General features: G+C 43.6%; 1 protein-coding gene across 1 annotated transcript; it reads left to right on the top strand.

The window, feature by feature from the left end:
- The first annotated feature begins 358 nt into the window (after window positions 1-358).
- On the top strand, window positions 359-2,185 carry LOC141628654 (uncharacterized). The gene is made up of 3 exons (XM_074441761.1): window positions 359-714; window positions 802-1,400; window positions 1,626-2,185. Exons 1-3 carry the CDS (start codon window positions 359-361, stop codon window positions 2,183-2,185), a joined length of 1,515 nt encoding a protein of 504 aa, XP_074297862.1.
- The last annotated feature ends 15,151 nt before the right edge of the window (window positions 2,186-17,336 follow it).

The raw sequence follows: 17,336 nt of genomic DNA, 5'->3' as shown, positions 1-17,336 counted from the left end.
GAACTCTGGGCGCAGATCGACGTCCTAAGAGAGCAGTATAACACACCAGCGAGCACGGAGGGTGAGGATCAGACCCCAATGGTGGATCTCACCCAGGGAGCGTCAGGCAGCAGGATTCGACTTCGGCAGATTCCAGCCGAGCTGGTGACCGACCAGATTAGATCTAACAGCACTACCAACGGGAGAAAGGATAGTCCCACAAGGACTAGGATACCTCACACTGGATAGCTGGCAGCCTGCCAGCCGTACAGAAATACGACCAAGTAACATCCCAGTTAGCAACCTCATAATAACTAACCAAACACCAGGTTCAGGATCCGCAGGTAGTCCGCAAGTAAGCTGGCACCAGGGAATGCTCATGACATCAGTCCCATTAGGTAGCACGCCGCATCAGAATCCTTTGGAGTTCGGGCCTGGGAGCAACATCCATAATCAGGAGACAACAGACAGACGCAGCCTAGACTCAGGAAACCTAACCAACAAGCAGTCTTTGGAGCTAAGGGAGATGCTGAGCAGGGTCCCAGGGATGCCACCCCCACTTGAGAAGGCAGTGCCCGACAGTTATGCTGACTCGCCATTCGTGGATGCAATATCTATTGTCGCCATGCCGAAGGGATTCGCAAACCCAAACATGACTCTCTTCGATGGCACAACAGATCCCTTTGATCACGTGAGCCAGTACAAACAAAAGATGATGACAGTGACAGCCGTTGGGCATGTAAAAGAAGCCTGTATATGTAAGGGGTTCGGTTCCACACTGTCCGGACCATCACTCTGATGGCTCGTAAGTCTACCTAACAGGTCGATATTCACATTTGCCGATCTGGTAAATGCGTTTACTCAACAATTTGCAAGCAGCCGGAAGCCACAAAAGCACGATGGCGACTTATACCGGATTGTTCAAGGCGTCAACGAGACCATTGAGGAATTCAACACTAGATTCAATAATGAAAAGGTGGCAGTAAGGGAGTGCGACGTGTCAACAGCAGTGGAAGCATTTAGAAGGGGCTTACACCATGAGTCAGACCTATACAAGCAGTTGACTATGCACCCTTGTCATAGCTTCGAAGCGGTACAAGAAATGGCAGCAGCTGCAATCAGACTGGAAGAAGACATCCTAGCTAGAGCCAGCATACCAAAAACGCCAAGTGTATCCATCACGTCAGCCATGGAAAAGTCAAGTAGAAAACAATCCACCGGAAAGAAGGAGGAAATATATAGGCCATACAGTAGGGGAGTCAACAAAGAGGAGAATCAGCAACTCCCTACGCTGGCAGAATATGGATTCACAACTGGTGTCAGAGGAATCCTAAAAGCACTCACGGAGATGCGAGACGGGGTAAGGTGGCCTAGGCCACCAGCAGAAGGACAGTCATGGCGAAAAGACAGTAAGAAAAAATGTGAGTTCCATCGTGACATTGCGCATAACACGGAAGATTGCTACACTCTACGCAGGGAGATTAGGCGCCTGTACGAGCAGGGGGAGCTGAGCCACCTATTACCACGTGGGGGCAAGCAGCAGGATAAGGTGAGCTCTGCAAAGCCTGCAGCACCGCCTACATGCATCAAGATAATAAACGTGATAACAGGCGGCTCAGACTTAAGCGGATTGACATATTCGGCAGCCAAGCGGCGTGCTACTGAAACTAAGGGAGACAGACCGGAGACTTCTTGCAGAGTTTCCCATAACAACCTGCCTGCTTTCGCCTTTGACGAAGAGGATATACACGATAGCCAGGAACATCATGATGCACTTATCATAACGCTGTCAATGGCTAATTGCACGGTTAGAAAGGTCCTGGTATATACTGGTAGCTCGGTCAACCTACTCATGCTAAAAACCATAAAAAACATGGGGTTCAGCGAGAAAGACTTGCAGAAGAAGACCATCCCGCTGGTGGGATTCAGTGGAGAAACAGCTAACTCATTGGGAGAGATCGTGATTCCAACCTATGCAGGAGGAATCAACAAACAGGTGAGGTACTTGGTTATAAATGGACCATCTACCTACAATATTATTCTTGGGATACCATGGTTGCATCTAATGAAGGCACTCCCCTCAACGTATCATCAATGTGTGAAGTTCTCCACGCCTTATGGAGTAGAAACAATACGAGAAGACAAGAAGGAAGCCAGAGGCTGCTACAAGAAGGCATTAAAGTGCACAGCCAACCCTCCAGCATAGCAATCACAGAAGTAGTGCATCCAGGACGAATAAATCGAGCCCCCAGCCGAGGAGCTAGATCAAATCAACCTGGATAAGCTACACCCAGAAAGATCTGTGCTGATAGGGGCAAGATGTGATGAGGCTGTCGCAACCTATCAAAAATAAACCAACTGGTCTCTAACTAACATAGCTAGGGAAGTCGGGATCGTATCCACAGGGAGGCTTTTAGCGTTCTACTTGTCAAATTAAGTTTGTCTAAGTAACCAAAAGGGGTTTGTTTGATTTGTGTTCTAAACTAAAACAATAAAATAAAAGGGTTTAAAGAGAGAAATTAAGTCGAGAAAAATATAAGAGAAAGGAGCTAGGACATCGGTTCACCATGGATTATTACGGGTCATAGGTAGGATCAAAGGTCAGTCTCAATTACCGGTCTATAAGGCAGTGAAAAGGTCCTCTCGGTCCACTATTCGCCCTAGAATGCTTCTAGCGGGCTCTCGCAACTTATTAGGGCACTCGAATGTGTGTGACAGGTCTAACCCTTACCAGGCTTTCGATCTTAGGTCGGGGTTTACCAACTTAATTAATCAATTACATCGACTAACCAATTAATTACAATTAAATGTCACAATTAACAACATAGGCCAATTATATCGACTAATCTAATTACCTAACTAAAACCGTCTCAATCCATGGCTCCCCTAAATCCTAGCAAAAGGAGGTTTAGCTACTCATAATGGAATTTGCAATAACAATTGAATAAGACGATCAAGGGGAAGAATTCATGATGAAATTAATTGAAAGACTAATAAGCATAAATTAAACTAATAAGACTAGTAAGAAAAGTAGAAATAATTAATAAAGAAGAAAAAAGGGGAAGAGGAATTAAAATTACCAAATGAATCCGAGTCCGAGTAATAGAGAAAAAGGGAAAAATTCTAGATCTAAAAGTTGTAGATAATTCTTACGTACTTCCGTTTTTAGCAGCCAAAGGTAGCATAAAAGATAACCTAATGAATTATTTTTCTAGTGTTTTTATAATAAGTCCAAAGAGATAAAACAAATAAGTAAGTAAAGCCCAAACACGAGCTAAATCTCGGCCAACGAAGCATCTGTCGATCGACACACTTGGACCCTATCGATCGACACAAACACTAAGTCGATCGACAGCCATCAATAGCTCCAAAAATAAATCTTCCTGTGACGATGGCAGGTATGTTGATGGACCATCTTCCTCTGCCGATCGACGCACCTGTTCTGTCGATCGTCACACCTGTCTTGTCGATCGACACATTTATTCTGTCGATCGACACATTTGTTCTGTCGATCGACACACAAACTCTTCACCGGTCGTTCGTCTACAGCTTCCAACACAAGGTCGAACACGGACTCATCACCTTCATTAATTAATGGGTTTTGGCCTATAATCGCACATTCGAACCTAAAACCTGCACAAGTCACACAACTCACCCAGTAGTGAGAAATGAGAGGAAATAATAGTGTTTGGTCGTAATAAACCATGAAAATGCGTGCTAAATGAAGGGAAATATCGTATGTAAATTGTACGCATCAGGATACACAGGAAGACCCGTCAATGTCGGACAAAAATTCAAAATGCGAGAGAGCACAAAAATTCAAAATACAAACGAGTTAATTTAATAAGCAAAAACTACCGAACCGTCGACCTTGCAAGACCCATCAATGTCGGACTCTCACGGTCTCTCATCACTCATTCAATGCACATGGTGAGTATAAATTTTTGTAAGATAGAAAGAATATAGACACTCATCTAACTACGACCTACAAAAACATGCATGCAGTATAACATGATAAATATCTCTAGCAACCGTACACATACACTCCAACCAAACAAGGTCCATAACACATGCTGAGGACTTACATATGAGAGTGAGGAGAGGTAAATGGGTAAGAAGGGGCAAAAAGATTTGGATATGTGGAGGTAAAAGCCAAGCTAGCACCGAACACAACCAAAAATAAACACATTCCACTTCTAATCCAACATTAAAAATTAAGCATAATGCCAAGTGTGGCATAAACTCGCTCACAACCACAACAATACTCCTCAAATTATGAATATGATGAACATAGGTGTAAAATAAAATTTCTATCTCGTTTTTTTCTTTTTCATTCTCAATTTTTTCCTTTCACTTCTTTTTCATTTTTTTCATTTTTTTTCCTTTTTTTTTCTTCATCAATTTTTTTTCACCTTCCTTCCAACACAAAAGCATTCTTCATAGATTGTCCACACCGACACTTCCAAACTTACAAACAAGACTAGCTTGACATAGGTAGGCCATATAGGAATGTAGTTGAATAAATGGGTCAAATGGGCAAATTTGGCTAATGTGAGGCTAATAGGTTAAACATAAAGGAAGGGTCGCCTCTTCACATGTGTCACCACCACAAACCCGAGTGTATGTAGGCAAAAAGAGACAAATTTCATGCTTGTGCAAATTAATGTTACATGCTTTGTAAGCAGCACTACTCACATCCTAAATGAAACCGGTTATAGATGTCACCAGTGTATAAGCTCTAACCTTTGAATGTATATGTAGTTTGCCAACAAGTAGGTCAAGTCTATTCGTTCGGTAGAATCTATCAAAAACTCGTAAAATATACAAATGCTTTTCTCAAAATAAAGGTGTCACAAGTACAAGGCGTAGGCGAGATAACAAAAGTATAAATGCAGTGTCATCATTGTTACATAGCCACTCATGACTCGACTAAAATACTACCAAAAAAGAAACATATTTTTGTATTTTTTCAATTTTTTTGGTTTTTTTTTGAAATATATGCATGTAAAAATGCAATAAATATGCATATGGATGCAAAACAGACATATGTATACCCTCTCTAAACCAAATCACACAATGCCCTCATTGTGTTCAGCAAACAATCAGCAGCATCAAAATATAGGGGATGGGACATACGAACAAGACGAATGCTAATGAATATAAATTAGGAAAAGAGACTCACAATAAGCGTGAGATGGATCTCCCCAAACCAGCATCAAACATAGGGAGGTCGTGGCCAGCTGCCACTAATTAACACCCGTAAGATCCGGGTCATCAGCATCAACAACATCACACATATAAGGACTTGCGTAAAACTCAAATAAAAATTAAGTATGTTCCCAGAATTATATTCATTAAAACCACACTAACATGCTGATTAAAAACTAATAGAAAGCACACTTATACAAAACTTTTACAAACCGGGTTGCCTCCCGGTCAGCACTGGTTTTTATGGTGCCGCTCGACCTCTGTCATCTCATTTACCAAAACAATTGAACAGCCCACAACATGGCTGTTGAATGAATGAGGTACTCTCAGCATTCTTTATCTTGGCCATAGGCCACCACTTTACCTCTTCTTCAGAAATAGAAGGGCATACCGTCGCACATGCTAACTCACTACACGTAGCCCACGGGTGCTCCTTCTTTGCACGCGGCACCGAATCTCTTGGCATTCCGCCATAATCAATATCTCCAGCTATAAACTTTGGACCCAAAGCACCAATTCCATCTCCCAAATCCTTGTACGAGTTCAACATGTCATGTCCTGGAGAAAGAGAAAAACAGTACGGTCCTCTATCTTGCTCCCAACATGGGGCGGAGGTGTCACAGCAATAACAAGACATGACTCAACTATAGGACTATCAGCTACCCTATCAGATTCTACAGGGGAAACAACATGACAAGGTCCAACTTGCATAGGTACCCTACGAACATTAGACTACATGTATGTCAATTTATCCCCCCACCATAAATGTCAGAGTCCTGGCTCCTACGTCAATAATTGCACCAGCAGTGTGCAAAAATGGTCTCCCTAAGATAATAGGGGTATGGGTATCCTTGGGAATGTCCAACACAATAAAATCAACGGGTATAAAGAACTTCTCAACCCGCACAGGAACATCTTCTAGGATACCCAAAGGTCGAGACAAGGAACGGTCTGCCATTTGGACAGTCATATTGGTGCATTTAAACTCAGTCAAACCTATCTTTTTAACTAAAGATAAAGGTAAGACACTCACACTGGCACCCAAATCACATAAAGAATTATCTATAATATGGGTGCCTATGGAACAGGGGATAGAAAAACTACCTGGGTCGGCCAACTTAGGTGCAGATTTGTTTTGTAGGAGTGCACTACACTCCTCTGTAAAAGCAATAGTCTCCACCTCATCAAAACTTCTCTTACGAGTCAAAATTTCTTTCATAAATTTAGCATAAGAAGGTACCTGAGTAATGAGTTATGTGAATGGAACAGATACCTGGAGATTCTTGACCAGCTTGATGAACTTCCCAAATTGTTGCTCAAGCTTGGTATGCAACTGTCGGCTAGGAAACGGAATCTTAACAGCTATTTGTGTCTTAGAAACTTTATCCTTTCCTTTATTTGTATTAGTTGACTTAACGACTTCGCCAGCCAACTTATCAGCAACGCCGGTTGACTTACGAACAAATCCTGTCGATTCATCACAGATGACCGTCAATCGACATGGTACGTCTGTCGATCGACGTGGTATGCCTGTCGATCGATATGGTATGCCTATCGATCGACATGATATGTTTGTCGATCGACCATCCTTGCTCGAATCAGCCGCCACTTGGTCGTCTATCTCAGCTTCAGTATTAACATCTATTTCTTCAATAATCAAATCGTCACTTTCCTTAGGCATTAGTGGTCCATCATAAGTTAGACTGCTTCGAAGATGTATAGCATTAACCGTCTCATGAGATTTATCTGGCTTAGACGGCAACGTACCTGGCTGCCTACTTGTATTTTGGCTCGATAACTGGGCAATTTGATTATCCAAGGCCTTATTGTGAGCCAACAACTGAGCGATTAAAGCTTCCTGCTTTTGTGAACCAGCCATTTGCTGTTGTAACAAGGCTTTAATATCTGATAGATCATTGTTTGAAACCTGGGGAGGAGGCTGCATCTGTTGAAACTGTTGTTGAGGTGGCCTATTAAAGTTCCCTTGTGGTTGATTACCACTATTTTGAGGGATAATGCAAGGATTGGCCGGTGGAGGAGTAGGTTGGAACACATTCTGATTTCTCTCAACAAATAAATTGGAATACGGAGTACCTTGCTTGAATGATTGATAGGCATGAACTTGTTCCAAAGTACTCATACATCCATCTGCAACTTGACCATGGGCACCACATCGCTCACAAGGGACCTCCTGCTGACTAAAGCATTAATTGTCTGCTGAATTCCCAAGGACTGAGCTGTCTTTAGTTCGGCAATCTCGACGGTTAGAGCCTATAACTGGGTTGCATTTGCACTAGACGATCCACCTCCTCTTTTGCTACCTCTTGGAATACCGTACTCAGCTGTGTGAGTAGCTATCTGATCAATTATTTTCCAGGCATTAGTATCATTAGTGTTATTCTGGAATCTTCCGTTGGCAGCTGAATCAAGTAGGGCTCTATGATCGTCATACAGCCCGTTGTAGAATTGATTGCAAAGGAACCACATCTGGAAGCCATGATGTGCAACAGAGCGAACTAGTCATTTAAAACGAACCCACGCCTCGTTAAAGTTCTCATCAGGACCTTGTTTGAAACTCGTAATTTGGCTTCGGAGAGCATTAGTCTTCTGGGGTGGGAAGTACCTCTTGTAGAAAGCAAGAGCTAACGAATTCCAGTATGTGACACCATGAGCTTCGTTATCCAAGTCACGGAGCCACTCCGCGGGAAAAAGGAAAAAGTGTTTATTTGACTTGCTCCTGAGTCACCCCCGCAGTCAAAGGAACGGAGCAGCAGTAATTAAAAAACTTCTCCATATGTTTAGCTGGGTCCTCACCAGCTCCCCCTCCAAATAAATTCCGCTCCACCAGATTAATATAAGATGGGCGAATTTCAAAAGTACCACTATCCGAGGTGGGGAGCTTGAATCCCTTGGGAAGAGAGGCAAGGGTAGGCTCAGAGTGACTTGCTAAAGTCGCCATGATGGTAGTAGGGGAAAAAGTAGACGTGTCTTCCTTTAAAGACTGATTTTATGCAAGAAATGTTGCGTATGCTAAATCAAGCGTACTCAAGTCTTCTGCTTGATATATCTCCTTCCAAAAGTTTCGTCTAGCACGGAGAGTCGTTTCTGGTTATGGGTCAAATGGTATGAGTTAAGACCTGAAAATCCTGGGCATAAACAAAACTAGAACTGAAATATGAGAAACGGTCTCAAGGAACACAGGTTCCTTGAGACAAGAGACAAACTAAAATAAACAAATAGAGAAATGCATCGTCTCCCCGGCAACGGCGCCAAAATTTGATGAGGCTGTCGCAACCTATCAAAAATAAACCAACTGGTCTCTAACTAATATAACTAAGGAAGCCGGGATCGTATCCACAGGGAGGCTTTTAGCGTTCTACTTGTCAAGTTAAGTCTGTCTAAGTAACCAAAAGGGATTTGTTTGATTTGTGTCCTAAACTAAAACAATAAAATAAAAGGGTTTAAAGAGAGAAATTAAGTCGAGAAAAATATAAGAGAAAGGAGCTAGGACATCGGTTCACCATGGATTATTACGGGTCATAGGTAGGGTCAAAGGTCAGTCTCAATTACTGGTCTATAGGGCAGTGAAAAGGTCCTCTCGGCCCGCTATTCGCCCTAGAATTCTTCTAGCGGGATCTCGCAACTTACTAGGGCACTCTAATGTGTGTGACAGGTCTAACCCTTACCAGGCTTTCGATCTTAGGTCGGGGTTAACCAACTTAATTAATCAATTACGTCAACTTAACCAATTAATTACAATTAAATGTCACAATTAACAACATAGACCAATTATATCGACTAATCTAATTACCTAATTAAAACCGTCTCAATCCATGGCTCCCCTAAATCCTAGGAAAAGGAGGTTTAGCTACTCATAATGGAATTTGCAATAACAATTGAATAAGACGATAAAGGGGAAGAATTCATGATGAAATTAATTGAAAGACTAATAAGTATAAATTAAACTAATAAGACTAGTAAGCTAAGAAAAGTAGAAATAATTAATAAAGAAGAACAAAGGGGAAGAGGAATTAAAATTACCAAATGAATCCGAGTCCGAGTAATAGAGAAAAAGGGAGAAATTCTAGATCTAAAAGTTGAAGATAATTCTTACGTACTTCCGTTTTTAGCAGCCAAAGGTAGAATAAAAGATAACCTAATGAATTGTTTTTCTAGTGTTTTTATAGTAAGTCCAAAGAGATAAAACAAATAAGTAACTAAAGCCAAAACACGAGCTAAATCTCAGCCAACGAAGCATCTGTCGATCGACACTAAGTCTCTGTCGATCGACACACTTGGACCCTGTCGATCCACACAAACACTAAGTCGATTGACAGCCATCAATAGCTCCAAAAATAAATCTTCCTGTGACGACGGCAGGTATGTCGATGGACCATCTTCCTCTGTTGATCGGCACAGCTGTTCTGTCGATCGACACACCTGTCTTGTCGATCGACACATTTATTCTGTCGATCGACACATTTGTTCGTCTATAGCTTCCAACACAAGGTCGAACACGAACTCATCTCCTTCCTTAATTAATGGGTTTTGGCTCATAATCGCACATTCGAACCTAAAACCTGCACAAGTCACACAACTTACCAGTAGCGAGAAATGGGAGGAAATAATAGTGTATGGTCGTAATAAACCAAGAAAATGGGTGTTAAATGAAGGGAAATATTGTATGTAAATTGCACGCATCAGGATGCACAGGAGATCTGAGGCAGCACCTAATCGAATTTTTGGAAGCCAATATGGATTGTTTCGCATGGTCCCATGATGACATGATAGGAATAGATCAATCTATCATAACGCACAAGCTCAGCGTAGATCCGGGATGCAAGCCCATCCAGCAGAGACGAAGAAAATTCGCAGCTGAAAGGAATAAGGTGATCAACCAGAAAGTGGATAGCCTGCTAGCAGGAAACAAGATAAGTGATGTAAAATATCCAGAATGGCTATCAAACGTGGTAGTAGTGCCCAAGAAGAATGGAAAATAGAGAGTATGTGTGGACTTCACCGATCTTAACAAGGCATGTCCGAAGGACCCCTTGCCACTGCCACACATTGATGCAATGGTGGATGCGACAGCTGCACATAAAATGTTAACATTCTTGGACGCCTGGAGTGGTTATAACCAAATCAAAATGGATCCAGCAGATCAGGAGAAGACAGCATTCATGTCTGAGAGGGGGATATACTGCTACAACGTCATGCCCTTCGGCCTGAAAAATGCGGGATCTACGTATCATAGACTGGTCAACCGGATGTTCAAGGAACAGATAGGAAGAACCAAGGCGGTGTACATTGACGATATGGTGGTAAAATCAGAGAAGGCCAAGGATCACATGCAGCATCTGGCAGAAACCTTCAGCACGCTCAGAGAATACAAAATGAAGCTGAACCTTTCCAAGTGTACCTTTGGAGTTTCATCCGGAAAATTCTTAGGCTACATCGTAACTCAAAGAGGAATAGAAGCCAGCACGGAGAAAATTAAGGCAGTATTACAGCTAGAGTCACCAGAAAAGCCAAAAGATGTGCAACGGCTAGCAGGCAAGGTGGCAGCCTTGAGCAGGTTCATCTCGAGATTCTCAGACAAATGCAAGCTATTTTACAACATATTGAGGAAGAGCCAGAAATTCGAGTGGACCACAGATCATGAGCAAGCATTCAAAGAGCTAAAACACTACCTCAGCACCCCGCCGTTACTATCAAAGCCAGAACAGGGAGAACCATTGTTTCTTTATCTAGCTGTCACAGAGGTAGCGGTAAGCGCGGTTACTATGTAAGCAAGTCTCTGCTGCCAGCAGAGATCAGGTACACATCTCTCGAAAAACTGGTACTAGCACTTGTAATTGCGTCTTACAAACTTCGCCCTTACTTTGAGTCCCACACCATACATGTTGTGACCAATTGCCCACTAAAATCTATAATGAGAAAGCCTGAGCTGTCAGGCAGAATGTCAAAATGGTTTGTACACCTTAGTGGGTACGACATCAGGTATGATCCAAGAACGGTGATAAAGTCGCAGGCACTGGCAGATTTCGTGTCATGTTTCAGCCCAGCTATCCAAAACCTGGCAGGCAAAGAAATCCTAACTCTCCAAGGGAACAAGGAGGCAAAAGTCTGGCAGATGAACATTGATGGAGCCTCTAACCAAAGGGGGGCAGGTGTAGGCCTAATCCTGTAATCCCCACATGGAGATCTGATAGCAAAAGCAATACGGTGCGAATTTAAGACAACTAAAAATGAAACAGAATATGAAGCTTTAATACTAGGAATGCAGCTGGCTCTGAAATTAGAAGTCAGGAACCTGCAAGTATTCAGTGACTCCTTAGTTATAGTTAACCATGTGAATTATGAGTATGTAGCCAGGGATTCAAAGATGATAGCCTACCTAAAAGTGGCAAAGGAGCTTAAACAGAAATTCAGATATTGCAAGCTCAAATAGGTCCCCAGAGACCAGAATGTGGAGGCTGACGCCCTAGCAACCCTAGGGGCAACTTCAAGCCAACAGAGCTGGCTAACATCCCCATCGCACATGTATTGGAGCCATTAATCCAAAAAGTAGAAGAAGCAGATAAAGGAGAACTAGAAGATTAGCAGGATGGGGCGACAGTTCTATCAAGCACAGATGGCCAGTCAGATGACAAGTCAACTAATCAGGCAGATGATTGGGACTGGCGAACGCCTTACCTAGATTGGTTGAAGCACGGCAAACTACCAGATGACAAGAAGAAGGTAAGGGGCTTTAAAATGGAAGTCTCCAGATCCACACTAATTTACAATGTGCTTTTTAGAAAGTCACTGGCAGGACCCTACTTACGATGCCTGGATAAACAAGAAGCACAGACCATATTGCATGCCCTCCACAGTGGCGAATGAGGAAACCATGCAGGGGGCAGGAGTCTGTCAAATAAAGCCCTCACACAGGGATACTTCTGGCCTACAATGAGGGCAGACTCGGCGGAGTATGCCTGGAAATGTGACGCCTGCCAGCGGTCAGCGCCGATGATCCATCAGTCAGCAGAACCTTTGCATCCTATCATTTCCCCCTGGCCATTCATGACATGAGGATGGACATCGTGGGCCCTCTTCCTAGAGTCCCAGGAAACAGACTATGGATGCTAGCAATGACAGACTATTTTTCAAAATGGATAGAAGCGGAAGCATTCACGGAGGTAAAAGACAAACAGGTCATCTCTTTTATCAAACGTAATATCATCTGTAGGTTTGGTATCCCGTCAGAAATTATATGTGACAATGGATCACAATTCATCTCAAACGACGCGGAAGGATACTGTGCCATATGGAACATCTCTCTGAAAAAGTCAGCACCCGGGACTCCAAAGTCCAACGGGCAAGCTGAATCTAGCAATAAGATCATCATGGATAACTTAAGGAGATTGCAGGAGTTAGGAGGAAAGTGGGCAGATGAGTTGTCACTAATGCTATGGTAAGACAGGACTACGCGAAAGACGGCGACAGGTCAAACGCCCTTCAGCCTGGTGTTTGGCGCAGAAGCAGTAATCCCATCAGAAGTTCTAGTTCCAACCCGCAGGTATGGATGTATGACAGGGGAACTGAACAATGCAGAGATGATCAGGAGCCTGGATATGATAGATGAGCCGCGAGAAAGTGCAAAGATACGTCTGGCTGCCTACAAACAGTCAGTCGCCAAAAATTACAACAAAAACGTAAAAATCGGGCTCCTGGAGGTAGGAGACCTAGTTCTCCGCGAAGTGTTCCAAAACACCAAGAATCGAAAGGCAGGCAAATTCGCCTATAAGTGGGAAGGACCATACCAGGTTGAAGGCGTTGTTAGCCATGGGGCGTACAGATTGATGACCATAGATGGTCAAATCATACACAAACCATGGAACATACTTCACCTGAATAGGTATCACTTTTGATAACAAATAGAATTTAATGTACAGAGTTTTGTATTCAAAAACGCCAAAAAAAGAAAAAAAAACGGTAGCAGGCATACTACCAACTTTGTTCCATTTCTTTTCTTTTTATTATGTTTCTTTGAACTTTAAAACTACTATTAGAGCCGTGTGGTATGTAGCTTCCTGGGACCACAATTGCTCTGGCACCCCATGAGATAGCGCCAGGTACTTCACATCGCTCTGGTGGACTTTTCTATTTTTAGGCTTCTTTGAAAATACCACTATGCACTCTAACATCTACGGTACATTGAAAGTGTTGCTTGCAGGACTGTCAACTGTAAATGCGGGGTAACAAGGCACATGGCACTCCAACATGCCTAACCTAATTCTCCAATAGGAGCACCCTCACCAGGCGGCTTGTGGAACATACGAAAGGGAGCCTGTCTGGCAGCTTAAAGCTCACCCAGCTACCCTGGATACCACCCCCAAACGTAGCTCTCAATACCGAATACTAGACGCAATTAGGGCCCCAGCATGCATACACAAACATACGGAGCGCAGGGATCTCTGAGCTACCAGAATCCTGCAACGTTCCATTAGTCCTAGAATGACGATAAACTGGCCTAAGGTACGCCCCTGTTGGCTTTAAATGTGATGAACACACCTTGCGTCATGAACAAGGTTAAGTAGTCAGAATGCGGCATATGCCTAAATCAGTCATTGGACTGACACAGCAGCTAGCTAAGTCTGAATCAGCCTTCCCAGGCTGACACGATGGGTCTAAATCAGCCTCATAGGTTGACCCAGCCACTTCCACCCAGAATGCGGCATATGCCTAAATCGGTCATTGGACTGACACGTCAGCTAGCTAAGTCTAAATCAGTCTTCTCAGGCTGACACGACTGGTCTAAATCAACCTCCTAGGTTGACACGACCCCTACCAACTAAAACCAGCCAGTAGGCTAACACGACAGCTCCCTGAGCTAAGTACATAAAATCAACAAGCCACGACGTGAGTAAAACTTGCCAAAAGTGGGCAAGGATCATTTCAAAATACGGCCAAAAACGCCACTAAGGCTAGCATGGCCCAGAGTTAAGATAACCGCCACCACGGTGGAAAACACAAAGCAAAAATGTCTAAAAATTCTTACAAATCTGCGCCACACAGGCCAGACTACCAGTCAAGAAAACCTAAAAGAAAACTTTTAACTAGAGCCAGGTTAATGACCTCCTTCTCAGGCACCTCTCCTTCATTCCCGTGCTGACCCTCCATTTCAGGTACATGACCAGGTTTCACGCCCTCAGTGCCAGCAGCCTCTTGAACCTCAACAGCAGTAGCAGCCTTCTGGAAAGTACTAGCCTCCTCAGCAGCAGTCTGCTCCATCAACGCAGGGGAGTTCACCTCGCCAACCTCAGGCATCATCACGCTCAAGTCAGGCTGAACAGGGTAGAGGGTCTCCAGCTGCCTCTCTTCTTCCTCGATGGACTGTAGGGTAGGAGGCTCAGTCATCGCAGCACACATCCCGTTGATCTTGCCCCGCCAGGTAGCATAAGCAACAATGTTGGTGGCGAGGGAGATCGACTCACTGATCTTTTCGTCAGAGCGCTTGAAGGCATCAGAAAAGGTATTGCACACCTCTTGAGTGCGTGCCAACTGATCAGCTTCCTCCTTCAACTTCTTCTTGGCTCCACTCAGCTCAGCCTTTAGCTCTGCCACACGCTCCCTCAGATCAAGACACTGCTGCTCCAAGTCAGCAATGGTCCCGGAGAGCTCCTGATTCTTAGCGTGGGTAGCCCGACTAGTGGTCTGGACCACATTGATCATCTTCCTATTATAAAGGGCTGACTGGAAAGCTTGTTAGCAAAAGAAGAAAGAGTTAGCAGATTTGGCGTGAAAAGATCCAAAACAGGCAGCAGAAGAGGAGTACGCACCATAAAAGAATTATGCACGTCATTCTCCGCCATCTCCTCAGAGGAGAATTCCTTAAAAGCCTCCACCAGTGAAGGAAAAAGGATCTGGTCGATCTCAGGTCAGTGTGGCACTTGTTCTATATTCCCAAAACCATCAGGAAAATGGGCAATGATATCGCCGCTAGCAGTGGCAGCAGGACTTGCTGGAGGGGTAGGAGGATGGCGGGATAGAGGACTGACCTCCAGAGGCTCATGACGAACAGTACTAGAATGTGTAGGAGGAGACTTAAAGGAAGCAGCAGGGGCACTCCTCTTGGATGCAGAAGGCACATCAGGGCTCCTAGCGGCTCTCTTTCTCTTAGCACTCCAAAGAATAGCCTCCAGAGGATCAACTTTGGCACCTGCAATCAACAAGACGTCAGGCGTCAAAGGTGTCAAACAAAACAGTTAGCGCGCCAGTGTAAGGTGGCATACCAGAAGATATGGTGTGAGCTGATTGTTGAGGGTTGGAGGAGGAGGCAGGCGGGAAACCAGGTAGCAGATCAGGAAACTTCCTGTCAGAAAGAGAGATACAAAACAGCTTGTTGCGGGCAGATGCTGAATCACCCAGACGGATTAGGTTGCGGGGGCCTGCACAGAAACAAGAAGTAAGCCGGTAAGCATTGGAAAGACAAAGAAGGCGCCAGGAGAGCTACTTACTCGAAGTTATGACCCAGTCCTCAAAGATATAGTCCGCGGGTGGCTGGATGGAGGCCTTCCTCAGATAGAAGATTTCCTCGAACCATTTCTCATCTCTCGACTTCGACACGTGCCTGAAAGGGGTCTCACCACGACCACGGAAGGAAAACCGGCCCCTCCCCAACGATCGAATCTCATACATGTGAGCCAGCTCACCAAGACTGATGGTGTTGCTCGTATTTTGAATGGCCGACAAGGAGTAGAGGAGAACCCTACAAACGTTGGCGGCGATTTGGGCCATAGCAAAGCCGTTGGTTCGAAGAAAATCTTGCATAAGCTTGGGGAATGGGAAGCGGAGACCGTATCTAAAGGGGTAAAGGAAGAAACAGACCCATCTCACACAAACTGCGTCCGCCTTTTGGCCGGGCTCAGGGATGGCAATATCCACCCTATCGTCGAGCACCAGCATTTCTTTGATTAAGGGAATGTCGGCAGTAGTTAGGGAAGAATCACAGTCATGGGGGTGAACGAAAAGATTGCGGGACGGAAAGGTGGGGTCTGAGTTTCGGTCAGCCGGAGTGGAAGATTAGGTGACGTGACGGGTTTTGCCCATGGTTAAAGGTGGAGACAAAGGAAACTAAAAGAGAGAAGGGAGTACCTAATGAAGTAAAGCTCCGGTGGATATGACGGAAGACCGACAAGAAAGCGGGGAGAAGATGAAGGGTTCACTACTACAATTATTCTCAAGGAGGACGGTTCAAAACCGTCCTTAACTGTTAATCCAACCGTCCTAAATTCACCCGTCCTCGTTGCCTAAGAGGACGGTTAACTCTAAGTCAAACCGTCTTGTTTGGTGGTTAAAAGCAGGACGGTTGTCTTGTTGAACCGTCTTCTTTTTAATTTCTAAGAAGACGGTTGCTAATCTGAACCGTCTTGTTTTTGATATATGGCTCGCACAATTTTTGTGCCAACTTTATGACGCTTTATCAAGGAACCGTCTTCTACACATTTTTGCGCCAATTTTTGAAATCATATTCGCGCCAATTTTTCAAATCAAATTCACGCAAATTTTTCAAATCATTTTACGCCAATTTACGAATATACCCTGCACAATATTGGCACACATCCATTCGCTTTCACACAACCAGATTTTTGAAAAGAAAATTATTTCATTATTCATACCGTATACGACAATAGTCGTATAGCTTAAATATTATATCTGGCTACATTTCCAAAAATCCAGCAAATATTCTTACAATTATACTCTAAAACCCAACCAATCAAAACCCAAAAAGTTTGAAGCTCCAAATAAACACAAGCACTAAAACAAGTTTCTCCATCCACAAACCATCACATAAACTATCCGATCAGCCTAATTACTTTAGACGTTGCCATCAAATACTTCCGCCTTAAAATTCAATGCATATTTAGCCCAAAATTCCCGCACCTCATCAGTTTGCTCAACCGAGTATGTCTTCGGAGCTCTAATCATGAACTGCATACAAAGTAACCAAAATAACACAATTACAATTATTTACTTACCAACATGTTTAGTTTATGTAAAATGAAGTAAATATTAAAACAAAATAAACAAATGAAAAGACGTACATTTGGAATAATATTAATATATCGTCCTTTGATAATCTCCAACATATATCGGCAGACATA

This window comes from Silene latifolia, chromosome Y (assembly GCF_048544455.1).
Source record: "Silene latifolia isolate original U9 population chromosome Y, ASM4854445v1, whole genome shotgun sequence".
NCBI classification, from domain to species: Eukaryota; Viridiplantae; Streptophyta; class Magnoliopsida; order Caryophyllales; family Caryophyllaceae; genus Silene; species Silene latifolia.
Note: the sequence above shows the minus strand (reverse complement) of the source record. Positions and strands in the feature narration are given on the sequence as shown.